The sequence below is a fragment of the Vidua chalybeata genome, chromosome 2, assembly GCF_026979565.1.
Source record: "Vidua chalybeata isolate OUT-0048 chromosome 2, bVidCha1 merged haplotype, whole genome shotgun sequence".
Classification (NCBI taxonomy): Eukaryota; Metazoa; Chordata; class Aves; order Passeriformes; family Viduidae; genus Vidua; species Vidua chalybeata.
The window spans coordinates 32,720,002-32,741,740 of record NC_071531.1 but is presented as its reverse complement, the minus strand read 5'-3'; the positions used below and the strand labels follow the sequence as shown (position 1 = coordinate 32,741,740).

Here is a 21,739-nt window from a genome sequence, read left to right as displayed (position 1 = left end):
TTCATGGGTTCAGCAGGTGCCTGGGTGTGTGCGTGCCCTGGAAGTCCAATAGGATGTGGAGAACAAAGCTATCTGCTCAGGAGCTGCAAGTCTCTGTAGACTGTGGAAGGCAGGACATGGGATTTAGGGCACAGGGGATGTAGCTTTGAGCTGTTCTGGGATGGTCAGTCTCTAAGTACGGCACTGGATGCCTATAAGCAGATTTGCTGAGTAGTACCTTAACTTTAATCTTGCTGCATTTTGGCAGTAGTGCTGTGGTTTTTCCTACACACACTACATCCTCACATGATCACGAATCCTAATGACTGTCCTACAATCTAATGTATATGTTTTGGAGTAGAAATATTTTTGCAAATATTTCAGTGGAGGAAGGGAATGAAAGGAAAGTTTCTCGTTTCATTGTGTATTTGCTGTTTTGTTCAACTGCAGGCTTTTAAATTCATATGCAACTTTGGGCAGCAGCTAGTGCATCATGCTTGTGCCTGCCTCCAAGCAATTTTCCTAGATAAATAACAATAAAAACCAGGAAATGAATGGAGTTTAAAACAAGTAAATGTGAATTTAGACTCAGAGAAGCATCTTTGAAAAAAGAGATATAACAATCACACATACCCAACCACTTCCAGTTAGACTCTTACTTGTTTTAATAATCTAAGGGCTGTTGCTCTACATCTGTAGATGTTGGTGACCTTTGATGTGTTAACATTTCGTGTCAGCTTGTTAGGGAGCATTCCTTTCCTCCTGAGCATTGTACAATGCTGTAACATTTTTCTTCTCAAGAAGGAACCTGAGTAATTTCAGTGAACAATATGGACTTTGATATCAATGAAAAATCTAATGTGGGTTTTTTAGTGTACCATGAGGTAAAGAATTTTCTTTTTGTCCTTGATGTTTTCTGTGCATTGTCCTTGTTATCTCCCCAAACCCACTAAGCAGTGAACTTTTTCACCCCATCCATGGATCTGCCAGACGGGACAGGATGATTTGTTTCAATCCATCCTTGATGACAGTTATTCAGGAGTTCTTAACTAGTAGTGTCTATAGTTGCAAGTTTGTGGTATTTCTCTTTGGGATGTGGGTGCTAATCTTTCACACATTTTCCTTTCCTAAATTTTATATGACTACTTGTGGATGCCAGTTCCAGTCCTACTGGGCACATTGAAAGGTGGGTTAGAAGTGTTTGTTTGAACCGAATCTTCACAGCACCCCCCAGTGCTGTGCTTTTGTTTGTGTGGGGGAACAGTCTCAGAGTGTACAAACTTGACTTGCAGCTGAGATTTAACCAAGAGATGTGCTCTCACCACTGCTGGGTCCACGGGACCACACAAGGGACAGTCTACACTAAAGCTTCTTGAGATGTAAATAGTGTACAGTTTTGGTATTCAGCACTAGTCCTTCACCCTGTAGATTCATTCCTATTGTGCCACATCAATTACTAACACAGATGTAGCCACAGGTGGCTCAGGGAGTACTTTTGTCTTCTTTTATTACTATTTGGAACAATAAAGACAATGCAGGGTGATAGATGAGATATTGTAATGTGCTTCTGTTCCTGACTCCTCCTGGTGTTTTTCCAGCCCAGAATAAATGGTGTACTTCTCTCTTTACTAGGTCGATTATCTAATATCTCTCTTTGGCCATGTTGAAAGCAGTTTTTTGCTTCCCTTTTACGCACTGTGTGTGTGATGCACCCAAATGCAGTTGATGTTTCAACTCCTAATCAAAACCCAAAGTCTCTGAAATTCTGAAACCAGGCAAAGTTTGCTTTGCAGTGGCACTGGTTGCTTTAGCTAGAGGCCAGAGAGTCTCACAATAATCTAAATGGCAACTAGTCATAAAAAAAACTAGGAAAACTTTACATACAATCACACCTAATTTGGTCTGGTGTTGAGCAAGGAATTGGTGTATCAGAAGACACTACTCATACACTCCTTTTTCTGTTTTCAAGGAAATTCTCAGCTGGTAGATACTAATTTGTGCATCACTTGGTCACTTTTCTCCAGCCAGCATGGGACATCTTTGCTGTTGTATACCTATGTGCTATCACTCATATGTGCCAAATATATAACGAAGGTTATAACTTCAGAGTGTATATCTTTATAAAGGCTGTGTGGTCATCAATGCTATGAGAATACACTTTTCTGGCAACATTTTCTGTGCATCAGATTTCATACTTAGTCCTTGTCTTGTCTTGGACATAGAGGCTGTTAAGGTGCTAGAAGCTGTGTATTTGGTAAGGTAAGTAGTAAGGAAATTATCCTGAGTTACGTGTCTGATAAGACCTTGATGAAACTCCATTATTTACTGAAGATTATATGACTGAGGATGTCAGCAGTCACTCTTTCTCCATTCCCTCTCACTGTTCCTCATAGCACCTCTTTCTTACCTTACTGTTTATAGCTTAAGTGAACTTAAGACTCAACTCTGACATGACACACATGCTTCAGCTTCACTAACTTAAATGGTCCAAAGTAAATAATATTAAACTAATTCATTTCCATGCATGTAGAAAACACAATGAAGCTTAGTGGTTTTAGTGTAAAACCATTCTCCCTTGTCCTATCTCTATCTTGTGTAAAAAGTCCCTCTCCATCTATTTTATAAACACCCTTTAAGTAGTAGAAGGTACTATAACATCTCTCCAAAGCCTTCTCTTCTCCAGGCTGAACAACCCCAACTATTCCAGACTCTCTTCAGAAGAGAGCTGCTTCAGTCCGCCGATCATTTTTCTGACACTCCTCTGGACTTGCTCCAACAGGTCCACATCTGTCTTGTACTAGGGATCCCAGAGCTGGATGCAGCACTGCAGGTGGGGTCTCACCAGAGCAGAGCAGAGGGGCAGAATCCCCTCCCTCACCCTGCTGTCCATGCTGATTTTGATGCAGCCCAGGACATAATTGGCTTTCTGGGCTGTGAGTGCACATTGCTGGCTCATGTCCAGCTTTTTGTCCACCAGAACTTGCAAGTCCTTCTCCACAGGGTTGTTCTCTTCTCCCAGTCTGGCCTCATATCTGGGACTGCTCTGATCTAGGTGCTGCACCTTACACTTGGATTTGTTGAACTTCATGAGGTTCTTATGGCCACTTCTCAGGCTTTGCCCAGGTTCCCCTGGATGACATCCTTTCTAATTTTTGTGTCACCTGCACTGCTCAACTTTGTGCCATCTGCAGACTTGCTGAGGGCATACTTGATCTCATTGCCATTGAAAGGGACATTAAAGAGCAAAAGATGTTAAAGTTACAAGAGAAAGTAGATTGCCATGAGCTTTTTACCCATACTCTGAGTGTTAAAAGGAAGAAAAGCTGCTCTACTTTCATTTTCCAGAATCCCTTATTATGCCACGCAGAGAATTAGAACCACAGCATGAGTCAGTGACATCCTCTGCAAGGCTGTTGGACAGTCCCCGCATGAGCTGCAGTAAAGCATCTGTGCACATGTGGGTGCTGGGTGGGACCCCACCTGGGAATGCCTGAGGGTCCCAATGAGCCCAGAAAGCTCCTCTTAGGCACAAGGGTCCCTTTTAACAGCTTCCCAAGAGAAACAGGTCCTGAGGCCTTTCAGTTTTTAAACAAGATTTGGGCTGACAAGAGGAGCGCATAACCAAGTCCCTCTCCGGCATGACTTATTGGAAGGCATTTCTGCTGGTTCATCAGCTTGGGGCTGGGAGGGGAGGCTGCAGACATCATCGTCACCATCATCATCATCATCATCATCATCATCATCATCATCATCATCATCATCATCATCCTCCTCTGCAGGGAGGGTGAATGAGCCAATCCACTGGGGCTGGAATCATGAGGGTCAAAGATCCAGAGACATCCCATTGGGCACAGGGGCTCAAAGGGAAAGAGCAGAGTCATTCTTCTCCTCCCTTGGAGGGTTCATTTTGAGAGCCTTTTACTTTTACTGCTGGAAAAATCCAATTAAAATACAATGTCTGGCTAAATGTGGTATCTTCATCACAAAAGAATAACAAGCTCTCTGCATTTTGTGTGTCTCTCAGCTAATGAGTTCTCCCCTTCTATAGAGAAATTCTGAAGACAGATTTTTATTATCTTTTTTATTATTATTAAGAAAGGGAAAACAAAAGATAGTCTGAATACAATACCTCTCAGACACTCAGCCCATGTCAAGGGCTGGCAAAGCATGTAGAGTGTGATTACAGCTTCCTATTTTATTGCTGAGTGGCTCTATAAATAATAGTATTCAATGAAAATTGCTGGCAGAAGCATTGCTTTTAAAACATGTAAATGTACAAAAAACCCCCTCAATAACTAGATGCTTTTTTTACACCTAAGCCTCCTAAGGCTTTATAGATCAAAAAGGAACAGATTACCATAAGGATTTTTAAAACAACTTTTCTCTGCTGTGATAACCATTTCTGTTTTCCCTCATCACTATCAAAGATCTGCAAAGCTAAGGTCTAAAAAACCAAATTCCAGTTGATACTGAGACTGATTTACTTCCTGAGCTGGAAAATTAACCTCAAATGAATTTGAGGTCATGGACCAAAAGTAAATCTGTACAGCTGGACTTTCATAGCATTTGGGGCTTGAGGGGAAATCTTGACTCCATCTCTCACATTCTTATCACATATTTGCACATTTCTGCCACTTTTCCAAGTGTTGGACTGAGAGCCGTGCCTTGTCTAAGCAGATGTCCCCCCGATAGCTGCAGTCCAGAAGACATTGCCAGGCTGCTGTCCTCAGTAGTTTGTTTCAGTACCTAATCAGTGTGATGACTTAAAAAAAACTTAATAAAAATCAGGCTGTATCTGCTGTTTGAATTTATTTGCCTTTGGTTTCCAGCCTTCACTTTGTGTCATGCCTTTTCCATTAAGTTCAAAACCTTTTAGATATTTTGCCTCTGTGAAGGTGGCCCAGTAACTGAGTCATTGCTACATCCTTTTGTTTTTTTTTTTCTTTTGAAAAGTGGGAGCAGATGGAATACCTTCAGTCTCTCTTGTGGTATGGCATTTCTCAAGCTCTTGAATTGTATTAATGGAGGTTGTTTGCTTTTTTTTTTTTTCCCTATACTGTCTTCTTCCTTCCAAATTCTATTTCAAAAGGGGACCTCAGAACTTTAAGCAGAACTTGGCGAGAAACAAATTCTTATATGGAAGGAGAAAACCAACCTCAATTCCTACCTGCTTCCACCTTCAGGGATTGTATTCGTCCTTTTGCTACATGGTGCAGGATATTGTAGCCTTGTGTTGTCCGTTCAATGCTGGACCATTTTGCAGGGCCACAGTTCTTTGATACATAGCTTCATGAAAAAAAAAAAAAATCTGTAAATAGATTTCAATCCTTATTCCTGGACTTATTATTTGCCTGGGTCTCTTTGCAGAGATATTTTCTCTCAATGGGCCCAGTAGACTGCCTTAAAAAACATTTACAGCCATAAAAATTCAAATTACATTTATGCCCATTAAGCAAAGGTATCTCAATAATTTTGGGGCATGTAACCCTAGACTAAAGGAGTCTATGTTCTCAAAGAGAAACTTCTCATACCAGTTCCAGCAATACTGAGGCTAAACAGTTGTTACTGTTTTTTCTTAAATTTTGAAAGGAACAAAGTTATGTTTTCTTTTATAAATGGGTTCCATATATTTATCAGTCATTCACACATTGTAGACAGCTTTTCCCCTCTTGATGTGTATTGGTTTTGTTTAGGCACATATTATACTCTGTTGTAAAAATTAACCCAGAGCTCCAACTTTTTTGCTTTAATGAAACAGATGAGAAATGAATTAATTCTGTTGGTAATCAGATTATTCTGTGTTTACCTGCAGACTGCTTTAAAGTACCCCCACCCACCACCCCCCCCCCCCCCCCAAAAAAAAAAAGGTTTATCATTTTGGATGCAACACATTTCATGAACCCTTTGAAAGAATTCTGGACTGTACTAAACAATATTAGTTGAGCTGCAATTCTGAGCATCAAAGAGACTTGATTTACTTTCAAATAACTGATATTTTGTTTTAAAAGAACTTGGCTGTCAGAAGAAGGTAATTATTTAGAATTCTTTGTTGCTCTGTTAACTCAGAACTATTTCTGCTATGAGGAATTTTTGGTGAACTTTGATAAATCCAAAGAAGTCTATTTTATCTAACAATTATCCATACTCTAGCAATGGTTGTGTATGAAGCAAAAGAGACAAATATCTGCAGTTTGACGTGAAATTCATACATATCTTTGAATAATACATAATATCTTCAGATCTCCTGAAGAGTGATACATGATTAAGTCAAAGACTTTGGGATGCACAAGATTATCTAGTAATTGTCTTCCACTTTCTTATCACTGCTAGGGTAAGATTTTTAGATTGTATCAGATAAAGAAAAATCTGTATTCTCTAAACTTTAGAGAGATCAATCTATCTTTTTGAAGAGAAATTGTCCTTATTCCCACCAACTTCAGCATTCATTTACACCACTTTGACTGTGAAAATAGGATTTAGAGTAAGTGCAAATATATCTAGCTTTAGCTTCATGATTGGGTGTAAAGGCATTAGCATGAGTGTCAGGTCCTACAGTTTTATCTCATTTCCTCTTATTTATACCTGTATCCTACAGTGGGAACAGGATGTCATTTCCAGAATATAAGGATAGGGACCAAGAGCAGAGTGATACCAATTGTCACACAACAAGGTGATAGTTTCTTCCAGCTCTCTGTTGAGTTCTACAACCTGCAAGTTATATTTTTCAGGGGCTATATTCCATTAGGTATTTTTAAAGGGGTAGTGTGATGATGGAGGGCTAGAGCTAGAAATAAAATAAACTCATCCAAACTTGTCAAAAGCCCAGAGTTGTCTGTGCCTGTAGGTCTGTCCAGACATGAGATGTTCACAGTGCTCATCCATGCTCAGGACAACTTGCTGTCAGCTGGCATGCTGCTCTGCACCACAACCAGAGCCACTGTGGGATGTTTTCACTTCCACCCGAACTGTTAGAGGCTAAAAAGCTTTGATAAGCATAAATAAAGAAAGGGAAAGGTGGGTGAATGTCTCCTTCCCCATTCTGTTTAGCTGTCACTTACTCTGTTAGTTGATGGTAAGGTTTTGGTTGTGTAAGGCTTTCATGTCACGTTGGACTTAGTGTTTGAAAGCCAAAAATACACGAGGGGCTGGAGGATCATGTGGCTGTTCTTCCAGCCAAGTTTCCCTCAGATCTTTAAGCAGCTGCTTCAGAAATGCATTCTTGCTGCAGACCTTCTGGAGACTTGGAATGACTTTCAGAAGGGCTCGCTAATGACGCTCCTGTGCAGTGAACTTTCTGCCCAGGAACGCACTGTCTCCCGTGAGCGCCAACAAACACAATCACTCACTGAGGTCTGCTTGCTTAAGATAATCTGAACAGAGAGGCCACCCTCATTCCCCATTTCAGGAAAACACACTCAGGTGTGCTCTCACATAAGCTGAACATTTTGATGAGCAGAGGCTGTTCCTGTTCCTACAATAATGTATTTCCTCAAAGTATCAAAGTAATTTATACCTTTCCTGAATGAAATCTGATGGGAAAATGTTATATGGCAGACAAGGTACACCTTAGCCCTGAGACAAGCTTAACTGTATAGTAAAGCAGGGAATATAATATTCCATCCTGTTTCCAGCAGCTGTTAGGCTGTGGCTTCACCCCCTCCTCTTAAATGTTTAAAGCAATCCCCAGTTGCTGAACATTTAAATTACTTGAACACTTCAGAGACTTTATGGCTCTTTCTATTTACTAAGGTATGAAAGTTCTGCTTCTGTGCTAAATTTTAAGCATCTTCTTCCCAGGGATACCTAAATAAAAAAAATTCACAGTTCACCTCAATGTAATAATCACATTCCCATCAAGATGAGAAGAGTGTTGCCCATGTGTGAGGGAGTAGCAGGGAGCAGACACAGAAAGTGGAAATATATCAATCTGAACATAGCTACTCATACTGAGGCTTGGGGCTGCTCTGGTGTCCCCTTCTCACATTTCCTCTGCTCATATTGCCAGCTTGCCCACATGAAGTATGCAGTTTCTCTGTGTAATTTTGACATTCTGGCCTTGAGATTCCATCATTTAGACTTCCCCTTCAAGTTTTGAACTCAGACAATTTCTTTTTGTAACTAAATCTCATCTACAATCTAAGCATTTCAAGTATGCAGTTTCTCTGTGTAATTTTGACATTCTGGTCTTGAGATTCCATCATTTAGGCTTCCCCTTTGAGTTTTGAACTCAGACAATTTCTTTTTGCAACTAAATCTCATCTATAATCTAAGTATTGAGATTTTTCAAAATTTTACATCTTTGAAAGGCTTGATCCAATGCCGAGTAAAGTCAGTGGAAGGACTCTCCCTAACCTCAGAGTATTTTGGATAAAGACCTAAGGCAAGGCTCACATTCCATACATTTTAGCTTGGATTTGGATTTTCATAAGCTTTAACACTCCAGAAAGCTGCCAGTTTCACAAATCTACATCCCATAGTATGTGTTTTCAACTTGGTTTTGTAAGAATGCTTTAAAGCTGAGAGAGGAGTTAATGAATTTTTCAGGACTGTAACATGAACCAGTGACTTTAACAGCACACCAGTTTTCATTGAGGATACTCTGTTTCCTTCTCTTGCATGAATATTTGTGTCTAAGAAATATGAATGTACATAAAAGCAGGTTCATTTACAATGAGGGAGGTAAAAAGCTCTGTTCAGCAGAAGGGTGCGAACAGAGTGCCTAAAACCAGAAAAGAAAGATGTAAATGCATCTGTTTTCATTTTCACCCTTGCTTTCTCAATGTAGCTTTGGTTTGTTTTTGATTTATACCAGAACAGATTATTAGAATACCACTGAAAATTCTAATCCAAAAAGACTTATTATCTGAATTAGGTCTGACCCCTTCCTGGCTAAAATCAAAGCAAAATTTGATAGGAATAGAACCAAATCCCTTTGGCTGTCTGGAAACAAGAAGTACTACTGATGCCTGAAATCATCCATTTACATAGTCACTGTCTGACTCCCAGAATGATTTGCATTTTGCCATAACTGTCTCATAAGAATATTATTTTTGTATTCATTGCAAAAATAAATGTAAACCAGGAAATATTTTTGTCCTGTGGTTATAATTAATTTCTGAATATAGCCATGAAACTGTTTAGTACAGGAAGGAAACAATTTTTTAAACAGATAAAGCAATTCTTAAAAAAGTAAGAGAAAAAGTAAGAAAAAACCTGCAACATTTTTTGAGCATTGAATATGGAAATGAACCTATGTAAAATACTTCTCTCCCTTAATATCCCCTCTTTGGTTTAATTATCTTGGATGTATTATGGTCAATATCAACAAATCATGTTATTTTTACCTACAGTGAAGTAAAAACTCCAGCCATACTATCAGGCTATGGAAATTTTACAATAATTTTCAAAAGTATAATTATATAATCCAAAGTAGTATGTGGCTTTGTTTACCACTTGAAATAGTTGCTGCACCAATGGGCATTTCACAAACCAAAGTCCTGATAGTACTGGGGCAAAGAGGACAGCTGAAGACTTCAAGTCTATCCCACTGTTACCTCCATTTGCAGCTGGGTCCTCCAGGAAAAAGTCTTATTCTGCTCTGCTGCGTGTTTGCAATAAAGGAGAAATCAGCAATATTGTGAACTCTACTCTTCTGCACCTGTTGGCAGCATCTTTTTTCCATCATACAGCTGCCAAGGCATATGGAGGCTCTAATTCCTTTGTGCAAAGAGACTCATTTTCATCACCTTTTTTATGAAGTAAATTTAGGCTAAAAGCAAACAGGAGAAATGTGACATGAACCCTTATTGTGTATCAGTATTCTAGCTGCTGAAGCAATTTCAAGCACCTGCAGTTTATCAAGTTAAACATAAAAACAATTGACATTGTGGGTATAACAATCATCTAGGCATGCCATTTGGGAGGTAATAACACATTTTTTTCCTTGCACTTTGTTTTTAGGAGTTTGGTGTTCAGCTTGAATATCTGAAGAATAATTTATTACAAACATGTAATATTTATTAGAGAAATATTAATTAGAAAAATAAAGTTAAGAAACAACTCCAACCACCCCCCACCCCCGATAAAGATATTCCTTTCCCACCGGTTATCGTGATTTTTTATTTCTGAAACAAAGCAAAAAGTAACCGGATTATTTTAACTATTTCAAAATATATTGTAAGCTAATCAACCTCTTCCTACTGTCTTGCTCATAACTAAAAAAAAGGAAGCTATAAATACCTTCATACGCGCCACATAACAGGATATAACACTGCTATATACTTAGTCTGACATGCCTAAAATAAAATAACATCATCAGTCTGTATTAATCAGTAAAGACCTTGAAGGAAGACATTGAAGATTTCAAAGTACTGAAAGATTTCAGAGACTGAAGACCCTCACAGAGGCTGCAGGGTTGGGAGTTTCTTGCCTGTCTCTACCTCGAGACTTTGGCAGTTATCCACAGAAGCTCTTCAACATGAGCTAAGAATATGAGATCTCATTGTCTTCCCACGACCATGTAAGGAAAATTTATGAAGTGCAAAAGAGAAGTAGTATAAAGCTCTCAAAAGTCCTCTAGCAGGTTTTGAGTGCTGAAGTCTAACTCATGAATGTGACTCATTCCACATTCTTGCACGGAAGTGTCATGAAAGACCCTGGACACCTCAGCAGGCTATTTATCTTTCTTGAGATATGGTATATTTCTCATTTTTAAGAGAATACAGAAACATTATCTTTATGGCATAAAAAGCATAACTTAAGGAGAGAAAAAAAACCTTCTCTGGGTTTACACTTGGGTCATGACAGGAAGTAGACTGAGTCTTTTTCCTTTCATAACTGCCTGATTTCTAAGCATCTTCTAATCAGAGTAATCTGCACATGCTGTAGAGTCTCCAGCTATATTTTGCAAATGGCCTTTAGTGTCTGTATCTCTTCCTTTTTTTCCCCAAAGCAAAACCTAAATCCAAAAATGTCTATTTCAAAGTTACACCGTTCTCCTCCTGACACATACTTCTAACACAGCCCCCTGAATCTCTCAGCCCATAAACTGTAGTACTTCTAACACAGCCTCCTGAATCTCTCAGCCCATAAACTGTAGTTTATAGTATTTAGCTGCTTTTCTCTCCTGTTTGTCTCAAGTTGTGGGCAACATTTTGGTTCCAGTGCAAGTGCCTCACAGATCCTGTGCACAGATGATGAACTACCACACTTGAATAGCTCTGGTAGGACAAGTTCAGTGGGCTGTTCTGTTAATAGTGATGTTTGACCAGCAAGAAATCTACTTCAGTGTATGCTCTGGCTCAGTGATGTGACAGCATTCACTAAGTCTTCAAAGGACCCTGCCCCTGATCTGCTCCCCCTAACTGGATACTCGCTGCTACAGGTTTTATGTTTCCACTGACTCCAGCTAAGCTAGTGACATTTCTGGAAATCAGGTCCCCAAAGCTGAGATATCTTTACAACACACATCTCCTCCAGACCTCCAGGTCTTTCATTGGTCAGATGGAATACCCTAAAGCATGGTACACTGACACTGTCTCAGGCCAGTTGGATGGAGGCTGGGTGGTCAGTGCCTGTCTCTCTCCATGGGCTCTACAGGGACCTAGGAGGTAAAGGTGGTGGTGAAAGGGAGGATAACTTTAGAATGTATTGCAATTTGTTTATTTGTATCTGATTAGACACTTTAAAAGTCTATATGAATGGGTTTTGTAGCGACCTCTTTGGCAGACGTAATAAGAAAGGAAAAAGGAAATTATTGTTTTATCTGGCTTTTATCTGGATTTTTTTTTTTGCTTGTTTGATTGTCATTATTTTTACAGTGTTCCCTGCTCTTAAAGTCCAGACTGTTAGCTCTTCACATACATTCTTCCTTCAGCAAAGACTTCTTCTAAAGGATTCCCAGACCAACTCTTTAAACTAAATACTGAACAAGACCTGGTCATTGGAACATAGACACTCAGGGTTAGAGGGTTTTCTTTAAAAACAAAACAAAACAAAACAAAACAATCCCCAAAAAACAACCCCAAAAATCCTAATTCATGGGGATCTTTTGCATAGGTCTTAAATGGGGAAATTAATCTTTGAACAGGACGATTACTTACCATCTTCTGTTGAACTAGAAGAGACTCTTTAAAATATAAAAATCCCCTGGAGCACTGTGCCCAGTTCTGGGGCCTCCAGCATAAGAAGGACATAGACCTGCTGGATGGGGTCCAGAGAAGGGCCATGGAGATGTTCCGTGGAGCTGGAGGGCAGGAGCACATCTCTGATGGAGACAGGCTTAGAGAGTTGGGGTTGCTCCACATGGAGAAAAGGATCTGAGGAGACCTAATAGCAATTTCCAGTACCTAAAGGAGCTACAAGGGAGTTGGAGAGGGACTTTATACTAGGACACGTAGAGATAGAACAAGGGGGAATGGCTTCAAACTGAGAGGAAGTTTAGATTAGACATGAGGAAGAAATTCTTTACTATGAGGGTGGTGAGGCACTGGAACAAGTTGCCAAAAGAAGCTGTGGGTGCCTGCCCCATCCCTGGCAAGGTTCAAGGCCAGGTTGGATGAAGCTTTGAGCAACCTGGTCTAGTGGAAGGTGCCCCTTACCATGACAGGGGCTTGGAACTAGATGTTCTTAAAGTCCTCTCCAACCCAAACTGGTCTGTGATTCCATCTATGAAATTCGTAAGGTCTGGCTGGCCTGACTGCAGTAGCTTGTGCATGAGCCACTGCTGTCAGTTGCCTACAGGATACAGGCAACCTGCCTCCCATTGCACCTGCACACGAAGGGATGTTGTGTCCGACCATTCCCGTGCCTGCAGAAGCAGCTCCTGCTGGCTGATTACAGATGTTTTACCCACGTACCATTAGGCGGGTGCTGCAGCCACCCCCTGGCCCGGGAGCAAGGACACTCTTCTGACACTCGGCTTTAAACATTGGATTCGCCTGTAAAGAGGTTTTTTTTTTTTTTTTTTTTTTTTTTCCTCAGGGGAAAACCGGTCTGTGGCCTGTGGTCAGGCAGCCGGCAGGCGGCAGCCTGTGTCTGCGTATGGCTTGCGGAAGGTTTTGCCACAATGTTACGTGTGTTTTTTTTTTTTGAGGTTTTTTTTTTTTTTTGTTTCTTTGTTTCTGATTTTGATTTTTTGTGGCTTTTTTTTTCCCTGTGTTTGTTAGTTTGTTTGGTTTTTCTTCTTGCAAATTGTCTCCCCTCTTAAGCTGTTTGAATCATGTCTGTACAATAAGCCCCTGCACTCTGTTCATGCACTCTGTCAAAACCCTCAGCTTCTCTCGCCACCTCTCTGGTGCAGACCCAATTATTCTAACCCTCATCCCAATTTACAAACTCCCTTCCCTCCTCAGGGCTCTCTAGTCCAGCCACCACCTCACTGCAGTGAGGAACCTCCATCCTGCAAGGCCTCCTGACTCCCTGAATTCTGTGGGAGTCTAGGGAATGCCAGTCCCCAGAAGGCAATGCCATGTCTCCAGGCTCAGCAGCTGCTGGATTACAGCAGCATCAGGAGGCTGGGGACTTCACCCTTTGCAGAGGCCAAATTTGGCTCTGAGCACAGCAAGATTTCTCCTGTGTCCTGTTTCACTCAAGAGTCCTCTGGTGGAGCTGTGGTGCTGGATGCCCATCAGCCCTGCGAGCAGCCCAGTGAAGCCAAGGCCTCTTGTGTGCACCAGGGGCTGCTGCCTTAACAAGCAGTAAGGTCTGAGCTGCTGGGTCTGAGCCGCAGGGTCTCATTGGTAAGGCCTGCTTTTGTTGAGCTGGGACATCCCTAAGAGCCTTGTGCCAGCACAGGCTGCCTCCCAGCTACAGGAAGGCACTAAAGGGCAGCAAAGACCATCTTGCCCTGAGATCTAGGGACTTCTGCTGAAGTCCTCAAGGTGCTGCAGCTGGGTCCCTTTTTCACATTCCTGGACGTGTGAATGTCCATCCCAGATCAACAGCATGGAATATGAGGTCACAAGGAATGGCTCCATGCTGCCCCACATTCAGTAGGTCTCACTATCTAGTAGATAGATTTGGAAAATGGACTGCTCTCAGGCAAACACTCTCCTTTTGACTAAGGAAATGCAGCAACTTGCTGAAAGCTGTTAAGTTCTGTCAGTTTGCAAGTGTGGTATTTGAAACACTTTAAAACCCAATGAGAGAGAGAATATAAGGTAACAGAGCTTAAGCATTGGGTGTTCCTGGGAGCCACCACCTGAGAATACCTCTCTTGATGGAAGTTTGAGACCATTTCTTATTGGGCAGACTGACAGAGATGAAGATCCTTATAGTCCATCACCCTGCTTCCACCTGCTAAATAGCCCTTCCTGCAACCCTGGGCCAAGAATTCATGGGGAACAAAAGCGGGGAGTCTTAGACAGGAGTCTTAGACAGGAACTTAATGGAGTCTTATTTGTATGTTTGGTGCAAAATGAGAAAGGTTTACCCCACCACTCCTCTTGCAGTGGATGGCAAAAAAGACAACCCCAAACCCATGGATGTGTCAGTAGTGATGATCTGCTGTGGGCTGTTCTGCAGCCCCACTCTGTACACCATGCTTTGTCATCTTCCCTGTCATGCAAGAGGTCTGCTCTGCACAGCTTTTTTTCTCTTCAATCTCTAATGTCACCCAATGAGATAATGGGGATCATATATGTAGGATTGGCAGGGTTTTGTGGAAAACAGCACTAGGACATACTGTGAAATCCTAGATGTCAAAGGGGTTTCTTACACTGTGTAGCCAAACCAGCCTTCCTGCCTTCCTACAGCTAGAAACACTTCAAATTTATAAGAGAAAACACACCAATTAAATACCAAGAGTTCTTGTTTGCACATGACAACATCAGATACTGCAGTACCTTTACTCAAAATAAATAAATATAAATAAATCTTTTGGCAATGTCATTGCAGGAGCAGATGCTTGTGTGTGATTCTAGATTGTAACTCTAGGGGTAGGTTTTCAGCTGAGTTTTTATCTCCCTGTCCCCAGGATGGCAGGGCCAGTGTTATGTGTATCAATGGCCATGTGAGGATAAGCCTGTGGTGGGAGGATTTCTGAGCTGCAGTACTGAAGCCTTGCTCTGTTTCTCTGGCTGAGAGTAAACACTCCTCCATGCTGCTGTGAACACTTGCAGGTGTCTTTGCCACAGGAGGGACAACATCATCTGTCTGACTTGTGGGGAAGCTGTTGGAAGATGCATGCCTGGAGGGGAATGTATATATAGAATATATGCATCCCTCCTCAGCTAGTAATTTTTTAGAATTTCAGTTTCTGCCTGATAACACGAAGGTGACAGTGCAAAGTAAATATTTTTTTCCAGTCTTGGTGGAAAAAGGTTTTGATAAATAATAGCATGAGCAAGACAAGAAGCATTATTTCTGAGCATTGCCTTGCTCAGATGTGATATTTCATTGCCTTGTGGACCCTAAGATTACATTCTTGATTCTTAAATGCAAAAAGCCTCTTAAATAAAATAACATAACCTGTTGATCTTATTTGCACCTAAAAGATGACTTCTTCACTAGTACTTTTAGAGTGGATGTTCAGCTGCTTGGATGAAAGGGATGAAAAAAGGTGACAAGTGTGGTTTAAATACTATATTAGCTCTTTAATTTATTTATTATCACTGTATTAGCCCAACACAGGATGGGTGGTTGCTGGACCAATTTCTAGTTGTGGCTAAAAAACTCTTGCTGGTGCATAGCTCCAGAATGTACCCAAAACAGACTTTTCTTGGCTAAAATCTCTCCTTACCTTCACATGATAGCATCTCACGTATGTCTCATTGCTGATTGAGACATTGCAAGGTAAGAGAAAAGAAGAAGAAATAAAAGTGTAACTACAGGGAGATGTGATCATTCGAGAATTTCTTGGATACACTGATGTTTTAGAAGCTTAGATACCATGGAGATAGTTGCCTTAGCAATGTTTTAGCCACACAGGCATTCACAATCAAGCCTGCCTCTTGTGGCAAATGCTGTGTTACTTTTTTTTTTTTTTTTTGCAAAGCTTCTGTGAATGCACAATAAAGCAGTTCATGGGTTTTTAACTAGACATCAGATTTTCTCTCAAGCTTCTTGTCCTTGACATTCTTTTATTTTGTCATTGATGTTAATTCTGAAAACAAATGTCTTTCAAGCTAAGGCTTTGTACATACAAGAGCCTGTCTGATTTGGTCCCTGTTCACATTAGGATAAAAAATCCCCCTTAGAGGGTGAGAAAGAGTCAATTTCAGAGGTTGTGTTCAGATTTTTGTCTTTTAAAAACTAGTAAATCCTGAGTTGCTGTAGGGTTAGCATTTCCACAGCATGACATAATTTCAAAATCCGTGCATTTTCACAATAGGAACTCAAGCAAACCAAATGTTATGAAAAACGGAATAAATAGGCAGATATCTCTATTATGATTTGCATTGTCTCTTAATAAAACCATTATATAAATATATAAAGTGAGATTGAAGACAAAAGCAATTATCTCCTCTAGTTGGAATTGGAAGTATTTGCATTTCAAAGTTATTTTTTGGAAGGAAGACAGTTTGAAATTTTAAAACAGGCAAACCTGCTGCCTGGTAGGGCAGCAGGCTGCCAGAGGTGACAGTAAAGTGTGTGGTGGCCCCACACTTTGGCCTCACTGTGGTGTGTGTTTGCCCTCCCAACACCTCCCAGCTTTAGATTCCATGCAGGAGTGGCACATCTGGCTTTCCAGGACTTTCACTCAGGATTTTGCCTTTGATCACAAAAGCTCTGTGATTTTCAGGCCATGGAGAAGCCCGAGACCAGCTCACTGACAGCGTGTTTGGTTTTACTTCACCAAAGTTTGTGCTCCTTACACCAGGCATCCCTTCATGGAAATATCGAGAGGAGAAGTATAATCCATTGAAAATTTAAGTGTCTTTAGTGTTTTTTAGTCATATCTAAATATGGAAGCCCTGTGAAAGCAGTAGAAGCTACCTTCTTTCTTTCAGTTGTTTACTACACTCTCCCTACCTTCCCTTTCATTTTTCTCCCTTCCAAGAAAACCAATAAAGCACAATTAAGAAAAGGCTTATTTATGTTGATCTTTTTCAGGCTGTTAACTGTACACTTATAGAGCAACTCATGTTGGAAGGGTCCTTGAAAGACCATCTGGTCCTACCTTTTGTGGGAGCCTCAATGAGATCATTTAGCCTGATTAGTGTGCCTTCAAAATCTGCAGGGATGAGTCCTCTAGTCCTGGGGATGTTGTTGCTGTTATTCTTACTGCAAAAAAATTTATTTCTTGTGTTAAGATGAAACCTACCCTCATGCAACTCATACCCATTGCCTCTTTTCTTTTTTGTGTGGCTGCTTGTGAAGAGAGAGCCTGTCTTTGTATTCACCTTTTAACTACTGAAACTACAACGAGGTCCCCCTCGAGCCTTCTCTTCCCGAGGGAGGAAAATACTTAAATCCTATAGTCTTTTCTCATAGGGCAGATTCTCTAGCTATTTAATCATCTTTGTGGCCCTCCTTTGGACTTATCTAGTCTGTGTGTTGTTTTTGAATTGTGGGGACCAGGACTGGACATGGTACTCCATCTACTGTGCAATGATGGGAGGAGTCAAGTTTGTCAATCTGCTTATAAGGACAGGTGAAAAATATTAGGAGAGGAGAACTAAGGGCATTGAGAATAGAAAGAAATAGAAGTACAGAACTGAGGAAGGGTATGCCACTTGGGGAATGTCTGATTTAGATTTGGTTAGCCAGCCTACCTTTACCTGGAGTCAAGACCTGTATTTGTGGTGGCTTGTATGTGCAATCTTTTTTCTTTTCAGTAACTTCCATTCCCATCTAATCTGTAAGGCCATGAGTGCTCAAATCTGCACAAAATCATAATTAGCTGTTTGTAATTTCTGTTTCAAGTGATTTCTCCCACTGGGACTGAAGCAGAACCTATTATTGTGCTATTTTTGCCCCACAGCCCTGCAGGAGTACCTAAGTGTCCTGTGCTGAGATCTCTGCAGGGAGGAGCAGGTATGTGCTCTGACAAGGCTGTGCTCCCCCACCTGAAGGATGTTGGAGGCTGACAGGCCTGCTTCCTGAGCTCTTGCTCACCTCTGCAGTGGCTTTGGCACTTTATGCTGAAATATTCCCATGATTAAATTCCACAGCATGTGTTTAAGAGAGGCTGATCTTTAATTCAGTCGTCATGTCTGAGTTGTGCACTATGTGGGATTCTGAAGTGGTTTTTATAACTTTTCAGATTGAATTTTAATGATGAGAACATAAAAGCTTTTTCGATTGTTATGCACTATTTTTTGTTATAATCACCATTAATAATCATATAATAAAACCTCATTTTCATCAAGGTTGGATTCACATTTCATAAATGCCTCTGGCAATTGCTAGAAAGACACACTGTCTTCATAAAACTCACGTACCTGCCCTGCTTAATGAGGGTCCATCATCTGTGGTGGATCTGCAGCAGGACAGGGCTTTCTGAGGGAGCACAAGGGCTGGTGGAGAGTGATGGCTTCCATGAGGCTGCTGTCACCACAGCTTTTGGAGAGAAGCTGTGTGGTGGTGGTGGTGAAGCAGTGCTCTCCTAAGCTGGGAAGATGTTCTGCAGCAGTGACTCTTGTGCCACTAATACAAAGATGATTTTTGCTTATTTTATGGGCTAAGTCAGTGCAAGTCACTGGGAGATTTGTGGGAGAAAAAAATGGTAGACATGGATGAAGCAGATGACCCATCTATTTATCTAATTCAGTGCTAGTGGCTAATTTTGAACTTGCAAAGATGTTTAAAACATTGGAATTGTATCTGGTGTAAATAAATGAACAAGGGAAATACCCAAAAATGCGCTCAAAGAAATCTGATTGGCATTTTTAACATGCTTGTACTGAATTAAACATTGAGTCTATTCAATTGAATCCTAGTATATTTGTTTTCACTTTTTTAGGAGAACGCCCCCCAGGAACAGATGTACTTGGATAACGAAGATTACAGTACAGTTTCTAGACAACAAGAGATGGAGCTGAATCAGACATCGTCACATCAAAACATTTTGTCTGCAAAGGTGGCAACCAAACCAATGACCAGAAGTTGCAACGAGCTGCAGCTATTAAAAGAGTATCATGGCATGGTAGCAAGCCTTGGAGGGCCACAGACTCTGTGTGAAAAATCAGCAATAGGGGAGGATGGCTGTGTTGCTCTTGGGAAAGATTTCACTCCTGTGCCCATGCAGGGAAGGTAAGAATAAAAACAAACAATGTTTTTTCTGCAAATCAAAATTAATTTTTATTTCCTTGCAGGACAGATACATATGTTCATTAAGTCAATATTTCTTCCACTGACACAAAGAAGCAAAAACTTAATGGAACATCAGGGCAGTTGTAATTGCCATGGAGGGGTTATGGATCACGAGATTTCTAAATTAATCTCAGTGTTAATAGCCACCACAGGCCAATTTTGCTGTGTTTCCAAGATCAGACACTTGGCTTTTCTTCTCTACTTGGTGTCAGAAAACACTCAGAGATAAAGTAGTTTTCACATCCCACTCTATACCTCTTTTAGAAAAATGCATCATAAAGACATAGAGAGAATCGCTACAGCTGAGGCTGCAAACACTAAAATGGCACAATATAGCACAACTCTGGCAGCTGACACACCACATATCAAGTGGAGAAGGAGTGTGTGCTCCTCATGCATCCTCTCTCACACTAGGAAAGGTGCAGGTTGCTGGGCAGGGATGTTAATCTTTCCTGTTGCAACAGATACAATATCAGCAATTCTATTTGTAAGCACTTAGAAATAATTTATAGACCCCAAAATATTTCAGGTGGATTTTGAAAGCTTTGAACCAGCAGCAACCACAGTGAGTGAAAGGCAGCTAGGGTGGACTGTCAACTTTTTTGGGTAGTTTTGAGCATCTTTAGAGGTGACTTGACAGGACCTAAAGTGAGAGAGAAGTGCTGTAACCAATCCAAACTCCTGCAGAGCACAGGCCTCAAAGTGCTGCCTGGAATGTCTACATTGAGCAAGGCTTAAACTGCAGTTGTGAAGTAGAATGCCAGCAAAATATCTGGAACCCGATGCTGGAGACCTTTGTTGTATGGCTACAAATGAGGAAAATCATGTCATCTGGGAGGTGCAGTCCTGGGGCTCCCCACAATTCTGGCTGTGCTAATGACATCTCTGGTTTGATGAGCAGGGCTGAAATCTGTCCCATGCCCCTGCATCTCAATTAGAAGGAAATGTGCTTATCTTGGGAAGAAAGGAAGTTTGGGATATTTTGGTAAGTTCCCTGACCTGAGCAAAGGAGAGCCAGGCTAGTTGGATGAGTTTTGTTGTGCCTCTTATTACACACATCATAAGTATGACATAGAAATCTATAGTCAATCCAGTCAGTTTTTTAATTTGCATCTGAAAGTGTTTCTGTCAGAGTGAGAATTGGAAATCATTATAGCTCTACTTTCCAAATATTAAAAAAGTAATCAAATTATCAGCTTGACCAAAAAAAGTCCTATAAATCCTTTAGGGTTTTTTTAGAATATTTGAGGATTTTTTGTGTTGACTAAGAATTTTACTGACAGAAACAAATCTTGTGAAAGTTCTTCAGTTCAGTATGTGAAGGGATGAGTTAATATCCTATTCTGAAAGAGCATGGTAAGTACAATATATATGTGAGGATGGGGGGAAGGCAGGGGAAGAGAAGGGAAGGACTGAGTGCATCCAAAGCACTCAGTGAATTCACTTTGTGAATTCACATCTATATCTTGCTACAGCTGTGTTTGCCAGTGCTATTTACTCTCCTGTTTGCTATCCTGGCACTTGAACAAAATCCACATTTGTATTCTTATGAACCAGCTTTCTTTGTTCTGGCTTAACTTCTTCCTATTATTTTTCAGTGAGCGATATGAATTTGTGTACCGGCGATACACAACTTCTGTGAACCTCTGAACCAGTCTGCAGTCATCTCTGGTCTCAGTTGCCAGAGATGAAAAGCACTAGGTCATGGGGGAGCCCACCTTCCTGTGAGCACAGGGAGTAACTCCAAGTCTTTTGCTAATGCTGTTAGTGTTGAGTAAATGAGTCACTGTGTGTGATTTAGGAATAGAGGTACAATTAAATAGGCATACCCATACCCATGCTTCCTTTCAGACAAATGTATATCTAATCTTCTATTGCAGTATATTAGGGTTCAGGAAAGGATCTTTCAAAATTTCTTCTTGTTGATCTTTTCCTGTTCCTTTTCCAATTTTGACTTTTTTTTTTTTTTTTTTTTTTTTTTTTTTGGCATGAAGATTAAACATATCAGTCTCTCCTTAGCATGTATTTTAACCAATATACATCAGATGCAGTTAAAATACTTGTGACCTGTATGACCACTCTATATGAGCAATTACCCTTAAATCATTTGGACTATCCAACAGAATGTGGATAAAAACATGGATAAACTTTTGCAGAGTCAGAAGTTATTTGATTAGTTTCATTAGAATGAGAATTAGCTTTCAGTGTAAATTGTTCTTTTGCTTGCAAAGAAAACTACTGATGGTCAAAAAAAAGAAGAAACCAATTTTTTTTTCATTTTTCCATAAAGTGGTTCACTAAATTGACACGTCTGTATGGTTTGTTTTAATGCATCTACTTAACTTAAATTGCTGAATTATCTTTCAGGATAAGATTTCCAGGTTCTCTAAATTTTTCAAATGTGTACTGAGCCAAGACTTTCCATCATAATTGCATGTTTGTGTAGGAACTACTCTGATTTTAATGTCAATCACACAAACATTAGAGAAGAGTCCAGGACAGATAG

General features: G+C 40.5%; 1 protein-coding gene across 4 annotated transcripts in view; it reads left to right on the top strand.

Annotated features, from left to right (window-relative positions):
* OCA2 (OCA2 melanosomal transmembrane protein) overlaps nt 1-21,739 on the top strand; it is a 187,785-nt gene that overhangs the window by 7,769 nt on the left and 158,277 nt on the right. For 3 of the 4 annotated variants that reach the window (XM_053934871.1, XM_053934869.1, XM_053934872.1), the window contains exon 3: nt 18,884-19,173. In XM_053934871.1, the coding sequence (XP_053790846.1) occupies nt 18,884-19,173 (290 nt within the window). Of the gene's footprint in view, nt 1-17,902; nt 17,956-18,883; nt 19,174-21,739 lie in introns of all 4 variants that reach the window. The other variant, XM_053934870.1, reaches the window with a different exon arrangement.